General features: G+C 38.0%; 1 protein-coding gene across 1 annotated transcript; it reads right to left on the minus strand.

Moving 5' to 3' along the window:
- Window positions 1-938: 938 nt before the first annotated feature.
- On the minus strand, window positions 939-11,968 carry agxt2 (alanine--glyoxylate aminotransferase 2). Its single transcript, XM_022762854.1, has 14 exons — window positions 11,839-11,968; window positions 10,478-10,566; window positions 10,163-10,353; window positions 9,921-10,044; window positions 9,725-9,819; window positions 9,259-9,352; window positions 8,746-8,839; window positions 6,245-6,345; window positions 5,916-6,008; window positions 5,007-5,139; window positions 4,054-4,142; window positions 3,750-3,899; window positions 2,088-2,186; window positions 939-1,282 (listed from the first exon to the last, which is right to left on the minus strand). The coding sequence occupies exons 1-14, from the start codon at window positions 11,930-11,932 to the stop codon at window positions 1,181-1,183; spliced, it is 1,548 nt and encodes a 515-aa protein (XP_022618575.1). The 5' UTR covers window positions 11,933-11,968; the 3' UTR covers window positions 939-1,180.
- Window positions 11,969-12,027: the final 59 nt, after the last annotated feature.

Here is a 12,027-nt window from a genome sequence, read left to right on the forward strand (position 1 = left end):
TGTTGACTTGGGTTGGGTGTGTGTCACGTTTGTTAGATAAATTAGTTTCTTTAGGAAATTTTAACCATGACAAACTCTGAATGGTCTACTAGGTTACACTGACTTGGATTTCAGGGTGATGTATATATATGTATATATATATATGTGTATATATATATATATATATATATGTGTGTGTTTGTGTGTGTGTATTATATACTGTATATCATCATGTTGTGGGGTTGTGTTCCCAAAACAGCTGTGTAGGCTGTAGCAAATTGAATTATTGATTGAATCCCTCAAGTCTAATGAGGGTTGCCTCTGTGTCACTCTCATTAATACAAGAAGAAAGATGGAGGGTTTATATTATTTGTCATAAAGCCTGCAAAAGTACACTGACTAGATGACTGAAAAGATGAGAAAAGATCCCTTTCCTTTCCCAAGAATTGAGTCCTTATACTGTATCTGTGCAAGCTGACTACAAGTTACAGCCACACTAGAGGCTCTGTGAAGCAGTCCTCAGACACAGCAGTACTTTGAGCTAAATGTTAATGTCAGCAGGCTAATATACATACAATGAGATGTTAACATACTGATGTTTAGCGGGCATGTTTCCAATGTTTACCATCTTAGTTTAGCATGCTAGCATGCTAACCAATTAGTAATTAAATACACAGTACTGAGGCTGATGGGAAGGTCATTAGTTGTGCAGGCATTTGGTCATAGAAGAATATTTGGTAACAAAAAAATAGATCATATGGTGGCGCTTCATGAAAAGTTACAGTATCACCAAAGTTATAATTCATTCTGTGTGTTCCTTATCGCAAGATAATGAAGTAATTAACACGTTATTTATGGGATATCTGGATTAAAAAGATCATTAAAGTCACTCTCAGCTTCCATACCACAAATAGCTATAACTATAGAAAAAATAATTGCAGGAGACAGTTGTTCCTCAAGCTCACAGATTCATTATTATTACATTCATCAAGAAAGCATGATTCTGTAGATCCAAAAAAGGCAACATGAACTTCAAGTGAGTTGTTAGAAATGTACTGTACAATATCTTTTCTTCATTAATGAGTTAATAAATTAGTCTCTGTAATTACAACATGATTAAATAGTTTAAAAAGTTCCCTTTTACAATGGCTATGCAAAGGTAATAACATAAGTACTCTTAATCAAAAGGTCAAAATGACTTTCATCTTCTTTCCATGTAGTTGTGGATGGCCTTGTTAAAAACTGCCAGGAAGAAATCTGCATCTTCCATTGTGATGCACATGGGGGGTTTAATACGGAAGGTCTGAAATGGTGAGAAAAACAGAAAATAAAAGGGGCGATTATGGCGTACCAGAGATACTGATTACCAGGAAAAAGGTGTAACCAGTTCAAGTGCCTCATTCTGTCACATAATGGTGGAAGAGCATGTACTTCAGTCTGGAACATATGATTCACAGTAGAAATAGATAAAGATGGTAAAGGTAAAGTAATTTTTTAAAAAAAAACAACCACTGATTATCATTTGGAGTGATTGATGTGAGGCTTTTTTGTGAAAACTGAAGCTCATGTCAGGTTTCTGAACTAGTCTTAATTCCAGGTACTGCAATTTAGAAAAAAACCCATATTGTTATCAATAACATAATGAAAATTGTGCTATGATTGCAGCTGAAATTACAGAACATGCTCTCAATGCAAGACTGAGGTGATGATGAATCTTTAAATCTGAGAAACCTAAATTTAAAAGAGGAACCCAAAGAAACAGTTTTATATACAATTTTTTTGATTTTCATGTTCTGAAGATTTCTTCTTTTTCATTTAACAAGATAATGAGTAAATAATTGTGGCGATGCATTCTAACTGTAGTAGTTGATGTGTCTTTTCCTAGGGGTAATAATCACGATGCAGCTACAACTTGAAATACCAACAGTATTTTGTAGGTATTATCATACATGTATTATCAGAGTGAATCAAGCCTGTATCACTACAAAAAACAATGGACATGGATCTTTATTGATAAAGGGTGAAAAAGCTGTATTTGAAATGCTGTGCTTGTTTATTTAACTTGTTTTCAGCAAAACAAGAAGCTTACTGATGTAGGTGTGTGTTACCTGTCCGTATACTCCTCCTTTCCCTATCAGGACTCCCATGTCCTTGACGTTCTCAAAGATCTCATTCATTGCCTCCGGAGGCAGTAGGTCTCTGCTGGCCTGGGGATGATAGAGAAAAGGTGAAATGATGAATTAGGAAGAATGTGTTACAGTTACCACAGTAATTTAAGTAATTACCTACACCAAGGAGCCAAAACATTATGACCACTCACAGATGATGCGAATAATCTTGAATATCTCATAACAACAGCACATGTCAAGGTCCGTGATACATTAACATTAAGTGAATGGTCGGTTCTCGTGGTCAACATGTTGGATGCAGGAGAAATGGGCAGGTATAAAGACCTGAGGAACTTCGACAAGGGCCAAATTGTTAAGGCCAGACGATGGACAGATTTTACAGTGGTGAGTTCCTGCCGATAGTGGTCTAGGGAGGGACAAACCACGAACTGGCAACCTGGTGTTGGGGGATGTGCTGGAACTAGTCTGATCTGTGGCATCTTCACCTTGAAACTTAAAGGACATAAATGATCTGCTGGTAACATCTTGGCAGGAGATACCACAGGGCTACTTCCGATATCCTGCCAATCTGCCTTGGCAGGTCAGAAATGTTTTGGCTAATCAGTGTATATGAACGCTGTCCAACAGCTTGTGTCCAATAATTATTGTGACTCAAGCACCTAACCTCTAATTGCTGACTGGCTTGAGAGGCTATACATTTGCATACTGGTAAGGATAACTTGTGTATAAGATTTCCAATATTAGTCAGACACATATCTACAATTTTCAGGCTAATTACAACTGTTGGGTAAAAAGCAGGCAGTTCAAACACGGCAGTAGGGATTATACATTTCTAGTCATGTCCAACCAGTTACTAACTTTTTTTTTGTTAAATTTAGATTTTTGAGATTGTATGAATTGTTAGGTCAATTTGAAAGTTATTTTAGAGCCTGTAGTTTGTGTTAGGTTTACTTCCTTTCAGTGAGTCTTTGAGAAATTGCCCTGTTTTTCCTAAATGTCATACATTTTGCGTTTCTTCTGCTTACTACATTTTCTGATGGTGACTGCTGATACATGCAGGACGTCTAACAGAGAATACTCCAGTGTTTTCAGGCTAAAATAGAACCAATTATGATGTTAAAGAGTCCAGAATCCTGCTACCTAAAATGCTGGCACAACTGTCACAGACACTGCAATGTAGCAAAGTTTGCCTCACAAATCATGTGATATCTAAAACTCAGGAAAACTGGATTAGCAAAGAGGAACAATGGTCAAAATAACATCCTTAGCAACGCTGATACAGCAAGATATTTGCCAAACAGTACTGCAGTTGCCTCAAAAATAACATTTCACAAAATTTGCATTTACTACCAGGAAACTGTGATCAGAAGTTTCTGTACTGCCTCTTCCCTTTACTGACTCTTTTCAAATACAATTTCTGCCAGTATTAATAGAATAGAAAAGAAGCATCATTACTTCAGTCAGTAGCACATGCAGTGCAGCTGAGATTGTTCTGTTCACAATTAGAGATGGTCACTGCTGCTCAGGCTAATGGTTAACTGGGGCGCTGCTGAACCATGCCCCTCGGGAGACACAGCACAGACACACGTTGTACAAGCATGTGAGGAAAGGTGAGTGTCACGGCTGTTACAAAGACAATACCTTGTCTTTGACCATCTCCACACCGATCTGCAGGCCTTTTCCACGGACATCACCGATGATCTCATACTTGTCTCTGAGTTTGGCCAGCTCTGTCATCAGATAGGTGCCCACATCAAGACTGATCTGCTGCGTACCGTTCTCTTTGATAGTCTGTCAAGTAAAAGAGTTTGTTATGTTTTAGTTATAATTCAGTGTGCTTCACTAATTATGGAGTTTTCCATTGCAGTTGCATCAATAATAAGCAGAAATGATTGGATTGTGCTGATGAACAGGACTGATGTAGAAAGAGAAGATGAATTCTTACATCGAGCACTGATGAAGCAACTGCACAAGCCACAGGATTTCCACCAAAGGTGTTGAAGTGAACCCCCTTGGCAAATGAGGCAGCAATTTCTGGAAGGAACAACATTGACCACCAGAAATAGATATACTTCTTTCAAGGGTGTTCTTTATGGCAATTAACACATAAGGTCGGCTCTGACATGTAGAAAAGACGCTAGAGAGCCACAGCAGCGAGCAATAGAGGTGAGGGTCAAGAGAGCGCATCCTGTCAGCACTGTGGTATTCTCTTTATTATTATAGATTATTATTAGATTATTATAGAGTACAATTCTAACAGGTCTCCAGTATTGATGCACACCTTCTGGCTGTAAGTAGTCATCAATGTAACTAACATGCCCTCTCCATCCTCCCCCCTCAGCAGAAAGCCTAGCTCCCTTGAGGGTGAAGCGGTGAGTCATAGACAGAGAATCTATAATTTAGTTCCCAAGTGATCAACCCTATAATTACTCTGTTGCAGTTCAATGTATAACATGCAGATAAGATTGTGATGAATCACCTAAAACTAATGAGTGAGGTGCTGAATGTGTAACTGTTACATTTTATTATATTTTTTAAAATGAAGCATCATTTCAGGTCTGAGCTAACACTGTGATTTGCTTAAAATAGTTAAAATATAGTTTGTTTGTTTTTTTAAATAAGAAGCTGCTACAGTAAATCATTCTTCATTATTCATAAATCCGCCCGGCTGTATACCAATTGTTGTTGTTTTGAGCTTGTTTATTGGTGTGGGCTCCAAATCTCAACTCACAAAGTAAAAGCTCAATGATTCGTCACTACATGGGAAACCAAACTGAGGCTGTTCATTTCTTCCCATGCATCTTGTCGGTTTACACTAACAGTACACTATACACACTATAACTGTATTTAATCTTTAGAAGCAGAAGCAGATTTTTATGCCTCACAGTATTATCCCACCTGGTGTTGTAACAACAGCTCCCATTGGGAATCCATTACCAATGCCTTTTGCCATTGTAACCATATCAGGAATGACATCATGACCTTGGAAACCCCAGAAGTGGCTTCCTGTTCGCCCAAATCCAGTCTGCACCTGTTAGTCGCAGAGTAGATGATTAAGTTTAGTTACATTTATGTATTGAAGTGCTTAACAGATGGAAACATACTATAAGCCACCGAGGCAGTCATTTAGTACTTAACCTTTGAAAGCAATTCAATGGTGTTTGCTTTATATGGCTTTCTCTTGGGCATAACATAGCAACTTTGTCATGGAACTGTAAGCTCAAATGTGTAGAAATCCTTATCTTTCAAGATAAGTAATCCTGTCAAGATAAGTAATAACCCAACTCAACTAAATCATTGACTTGTTGTCCCACGAGCAATAAGTGTTTTGCTTTTCTTAAAGTTGCAGGGATCAATATTTTTATATTAACAATGGTTCAAATGATTAAAAAAACTGCAGAGAATTATCAGCTTTGATGTTTAAGCATCTTCCAGCTCATTGTTTTTTTTTTGGTGATAATATGTCAATGTTGTGCTTATAGCTCCAACATGTAGAAAAGACGATAGGGAGCCATAGCAACAAGCAATAGGGGTGACTGTCAGCATTGTGGTATTTCTTTATTATTAATCTAGTTACAATTCTCACAGGTTACCAGTCCTGTTGTGTTAATGGGATAAGTCCCAGAAAGCCCTCTAATGACCACCTTGTATTATCTATAATCGGATGCTACAATACCCTCATGTGATAGGTATTCATAAATGCAAATTTTCATATTGTTCATATAAATACAGGCTCCATTTTTTTTAAATGTATGTAGCATTTCTTGCACTGAGTTTAAGTTGTAAATAAAAAATGATGTATCTAACCTCATCAGCAATGCAGAGTCCTCCTCTGTCTCTCACAAGTTGATAAGCCTCCTTGAGGTAGTTCTTAGGGTACTGCACAGCTCCTCCGACTCCCTGTATAAACCAAACACATTCACAGTCCATAGTCCCAAGCACTTGGAGAAAACAATAAATATTGATGGTTTGATTACAGAGAGTCCTGTCCTGACATTGTAATTTACAGTATCTATGACATACAGTTAATAATCATAATATTCAATGTGGCAACAGCTCAGCAATAGACATGGCTCTGAGCAACATTCACAATTTTAAGACTGTTTCTTGAAATGCTTCACAACAGAATATGGTACCTGAATGGGCTCCCCAAAGAAAGCAGCAATTCGACTCGGGACACTAGTAGCAAATGTCTCTTTGAGCTGTCCGATGTATTGTTCATTTGCCATGCAATGACCTTAGGGATACACAAAGACAAGTCCTTTATATCAAACTACTACAGACATCAACATGTGTATGCTGGTCAGGTCAATAGAGGCAGCTTTCCTGCCACTATTGACCAGGTGAGCTTTCCTCCATTTTCTTTCAGCTGCCTGACAGATTCTTTTAATCTCATTAACATGGTTATTGTTTAACCACAGGGAGATTCTGTCAGTTGACCTCTTTTTAACCTTTAGTGGAGCAGCAGTATTTACTGTATTGTTGAAATTTTCAGCCATGTCATTTAAAAAGCAGTCATAGCTGTGGCTCAAATGATCTCATAATAGTAGAGAACTATGTTTCTGCCTCATCATCTAGGAATCGCTTTTGAACCCAGAATCCCCTTTTGGGTTTTGTTAACATTAGGTCGGCATCTAAAACATTATCAATGTTTAACCCTGTTGTTATCACTAAGTCCAGGGTGTTATCATGCTGATGAGTGGCTTTATAAATGTTGAATGAGTTCAAAGCTGTCTGGTAAATTTACAAGCTCCATAGTTTTGGAGTCATTGTTTTTATCAATAAAATATTCAGGTCTCCATTCAGCATTGAATATCTGGGTGGCTGATAGAATGTAATGATGAGCCCTGATCAACCTGCTTTGAGCTCAACGGCAAGATATTCAAATTATGTGAATTCACCCAGCTCAATGCCATTACACACAAAAGTGTGTCGAGAAAATACTGTAATCCCTTCTCTTTTCCTGTTTTATCTCACTGACTGATACAATTAACAGTTTAGAGGAAAAGCCTCTATCAGTGTTGCTACACCAGTAGTGCTGTTTAGCCAGGTCTTAACCAAAAACATACAATGTAAATTATTTTCAATTATCAGATCATTAACCAAAAAGGAATTGTTAGCCAATGATCTAACAATAAAAATAGCTCATTTCAGCTGTTGGGAGACTGGTTGTAGCTGAACATTGACACATTTTACAGAGACAGGTACCAGATGGTCTGTGATTACTATGATATGTTTGACCATGCCACCAGCTGTTTCAGAGTAATAGTTTATCAATTTAAGTGACTTTCAGTGTGGCAGCTTTAACTAACTCCTTTATTGTTGAGAGTGGTAGAGCAGACAGTCATCCACACATTCATTATTTGGGTATGGCATCCCAAGAGCATGACACAGAATGGCACAGAGTGATCTGGATCCAGTGATGTTTGGATGAACCCCGTCAGGTTGAAAGCGGTCTTTCCTGAAAATAGTGAAATTGTCAATATACCATGGGTGAGGCACACCGAGGTCAGCCATGCATTAAGGCCAAGGACCTAAAAGATATGATTCCTTCCCCCAGGGTTGGAATGGGGCCTGAGATGAATGCATGTTGCGAATGACAGTCGCTCAGTTTCTCCAGCAGCAGGAAAAGGTTTTTTTCCAGAATCTCAGAGCAAGTTTTCCTTCACAGAATTTAAAAAGACCCAGTGCAGATAATAGTCCTCCTATTACTTGGATGTGTAGAGAGGATAACTGGCAACAGCTTTGTCATATGCAGCGCCAGTAAGTAGCGTCATAAGGGAAGGCTGTTTTGGGAGCATCCACAGCTAATTCAGTGGTGTTAGGACACATCCAGGGAAGTGTGTCAGCCAAGTTCGTGATGGGAGGAAGTAGCTGCTACAGAGTCATTTAATTGCTCATTCTCATGTATTTGATACAGCATTTGGATATGATGCAAAACTAGTCGCAATATGACATCCTAAACACTTGAGAACATAATTAGTTTAAAAAGAAATTTGATTCTTTTCATGTGCTCTCAAGTATTTTTATAATTATATTGTATTTTGTGAATTGAGATAAGTCTGTGATAAATATATAGATATTATTTTTTTCCATATTGCCCACCACTATAATAACATTACTGTGTGTTAAATTATTATTAAATATATTATTATACTATAAAAGACACAGCAGCAGGGTTGTTATTGACTGATATTGATATATTGCAGCATAACCGCTGTTTGCTTTGCTTAGACAGATATTTAGATATGCTTACATACTGACCATTTTCAGGTAAACTTTCTAACTGACAGGCACATTATATAGCTAAAATTCCTGAAAATGGTAAAAGGTTAAAGTTAAAAAAGGTAAATGATCAACAGAAGGAGACTTTGAGCTTAGAGTTACACTGACCTGTTTTACCCTCACGACCATTCAGCATATTTTATAGAATAAGAAGAATATATTTTGGTTATTGCAGCTCCTGTAAAAACAGCAGATAACTGTTAAGCAGTTATGGAGGTCCAAAATATAAAACTGGTCAAACACTTACACATAAACACATATGGCTGAAGGGATTGAAATGCTTAAACTCACTGACAACTGTGGTATTTAACAGTGTGAGTGTGTTGAGCCATGTATGCCAGTGTTTGTGTACCTTGGGCACAGCTACATTCTCTGATGGTCTGAACAGGAGAGTCTCTGCAGTGGCTTCCTCCCCACGGACCTCTGAACACATCAGGACACATGGTCTGTTTATTGGGCAGAGACGTAATCAGCTGGGTCAACCTGACAGCAACAGTCACTCATAATTAACACAGCACAAATAAATGATAATGAAATTTATTCACCTGTAAATTTCAGATTAATCTATGTATTCAAATCAGAAATGTTTACAGCCATAAGTTTACTTAATTGAATTAGTTTTTAGTTTTTGTCTGTATGTGTGTGTTTTCTGCTTCTAAGTGCAGGTATGCACTCATTGAGAAAATCTTATTTAAATTTTTTAGCACAGCACAGCTTCCACTTTGTCTTCAGTGAAATGTTTATCATATGTCAGTTTATATGGCTGTATTATATATTCACCTTCACTAAAAACAAAATCATAATGTGCATTGTATGCTTTTCTGATAATATTGCTACAATATGTAATATATTAATGTATAAATACATTCGTGCAGCCTAAACCATTGGCGATGGGATATTTATATGCTGCATTGGAAGTAAGACCCATGGTCTGTGGGCTGCCACCGTGGTATGATCCTCTGGAAGACAAAAATCATTTCAAAGACTGATATTCACAAATTCAAATTCACTGTTTACTCATACTTTGTGCTTCTCCTGCCTGTGCCATATAAAACTGTCTATTTTTGTCATGCTGGATCTAGAATTAATGGGTGGAAGGGAAAAACGGATCAAAAATGATTAACAGGCTGAGAAAAAAATTTAAAAACTGCCTGTGAATTTTAGTCTTTAGCCTAAAAAAGTCATTTAAATCTTATGTAATGAGAGGAATTACAATCAAATTTTACATTTTCATATGTAGATATGTACATATTTCTTATGTATAAAAATACATAATTACAAAGCACATTAGGATGTCTCTCTCCACTGACAGTTTATAAAAAGACTTGTACCTGAAAGTGATGATGTCAAAGTTGCCTGTGTGGAGTCGAGCCATCAACATAGCCAGGTCGTTGGCCTCTGAGCCGCTGTTGGTCAGATATACCACCTGGACAGGGAAACACAGAGCAGCAAACATTTCTATTTTAACCTACATATTGATTCAGGCTCCAGCCCTCAGGTGATCAAAATAAAAATCCACCACAGTACCTTAAGGGGATCTGGCAAGTAGGAAGCTAGTTTCTCACAATACTCATGGAGAGGAGGATAGACGTAGATGTTAGTAGTATGCCACAGTCTCTTCATCTGCTGCTCTGCGGCTGCTGTTACTTTCCTGTGCACACAGATATAAGACATCAGATGCAAATAACACCAAATATCATTTGTAGTGCAAACTGTATATTAGAAACACACTATTACTGTGTGACACAGCAAAGAAAAAAAGATCTTACGGGTGGCAATGACCGACACTGACAGTAGCTACGCCGGCAAATAGATCCAGATATCGCCTCCCATCCACATCCCACAGCCACTGCATGTATCCCTGGTGGATGAACACTGGTTTCTTATAGTAGGTAACCTTCATGGTCATAGGGTTGCAGTTCAGTTTGCGGATCTCCATCATCCGCTCTTTGGACATACCCTGGACAGCAAATACACAGAATAACAGTTACAGTATACAATGTTTATCTTTTGTTTTTATTTAGGCTGAGCTTGTCAAAGACCTAAAGACACTGCACTGTATGCCTGGAGAATGCTGCTTTTACCTTGTATTCCTCTGGTTTGAAATTGCATGGGGGCATCTCTGGGATGTCTGTGGGAGGGTATCTGATGGCTGATTTCTGACATAACGCACCTGTGAAACAATTGAAGTTCAGATAGTGAGGTAAAAGAGACAGTCATTCTCTGAGGAACTGACTGTGTTACTTGCGTGAGCTGATCGAAGTTCTACTATGACGTTTCTGTGGCATTTGGGAATCATTTGTGAAAGCACCACTAAGTGACATTTTACCCAAAAGGTCTTACAACCTTCACCTTTCTTTCTGTACCATTATTATCTACAGATACATTCACATTAGAAGTATACATTTTAATTTGTTTTGATGCTTTTGTTGTTTTCTTGCAAGCAGGTAATTAGATTAAAAGCTGGCTGACACTCTAACCACATTAACTTCACCTTAGACCTCACATTGTGCAACACAGGATAAAATACTGCCTGTTTACTCTTGGTGAGGGAATGCGAGGGAGAGTGAACTCTGGTCTGGCCGGCATTCATATTAACATGGCAAAACTGCATACTGTATTTCATCCATGGATGTGCTTAACCATTCCCTTTTGCTTTGCTGCTTGCATTTAACCAGTCCCGTTTTAAATGAGGTTTCATACTATGACTTAAAGTCTTGTATTGCAATTACAATCGTTTTACTGCACTGCAGTTTCATCTGATGTAGTCACTCCTATTTTAACCTCACCACCTTGTTTGAATCATGTTTTACATTGCAGTGGATAGTGCATTGCACAGATTTCTCCTGGCTACGCTCAGTTGCCAGTTTATTAGGTACACCTAACTAAAACTAATGCAGTCTAATACAACAGCACTGCAGTAAATGCTATCTTCATGAATCATGTTTTTAACAAACTGTTTTAGAGAGGTGTTGATTTAACTATATGATAGTTTTGGAGGGTCTAGTTTTTGTTGCTGGTGGACTGTCTTGTTTTACTGACAGATGTTTCTGTCATTTAGCCTACACTCACTGATATAAAAGGAATGGGCAAAACAATATAAACACCTGATAATAAGACGGAATATAATTCCACAACACCTCAGACAAAACAGACATTAATTGTAGCTAAGTGTACCTAACAAACTGTCAACTGAGCGTAACGTTATGTTTAGCTAAGCACGTTAACGTTAGATTTGTGGATTTATTCACGTCAATTTGGGCCACAACTGAGCAATATATTACGTAACCACTTAAATCGTATAAACAACTTTGCCCTTTCTACATTACCATACAATCTTAAATAACATATACCTCCAGTACAGGTCGTTTAAGCAGCACCAGAATGTATCATAACCAAACAAACAAGCTCGATATTGATTTGGTTCGTCTCCATGGTAACTCACCACTTGCCAAGTGGAATTTGGCCAAACCGGGGAGAAAGGACTGTCCTGTTAAAACTGCGCAACGGCCACTTACACAGGACACAACTTTATACATGTTGTGCAGATACAGAGGGCACACAGTTGTCCTACTTCCTCAGACTAGCGGCAGCAGACTTACTTGAGGCTTTTGTCTCTGTAAAAAGTTTGTAG

This window comes from Seriola dumerili, unplaced genomic scaffold, assembly GCF_002260705.1.
Source record: "Seriola dumerili isolate Sdu_G_001 unplaced genomic scaffold, Sdu_1.0 BDQW01000450.1, whole genome shotgun sequence".
Classification (NCBI taxonomy): Eukaryota; Metazoa; Chordata; class Actinopteri; order Carangiformes; family Carangidae; genus Seriola; species Seriola dumerili.

What these genes read in the sequence shown, in the direction of transcription:
- agxt2 (XM_022762854.1), bottom strand. Translation starts at nt 11,932, where the DNA reads ATGTATAAAGTTGTGTCCTGTGTAAGTGGCCGTTGCGCAGTTTTAACA. An exon ending in ACTTGCCAGATCCCCTTAAG is followed by an intron (nt 9,820 to 9,920) that starts GTACTGTGGTGG and finishes TTCCCTGTCCAG; the next exon opens with GTGGTATATCTGACCAACAG. An exon ending in GACTCTGCATTGCTGATGAG is followed by an intron (nt 5,140 to 5,915) that starts GTTAGATACATC and finishes TGCGACTAACAG; the next exon opens with GTGCAGACTGGATTTGGGCG.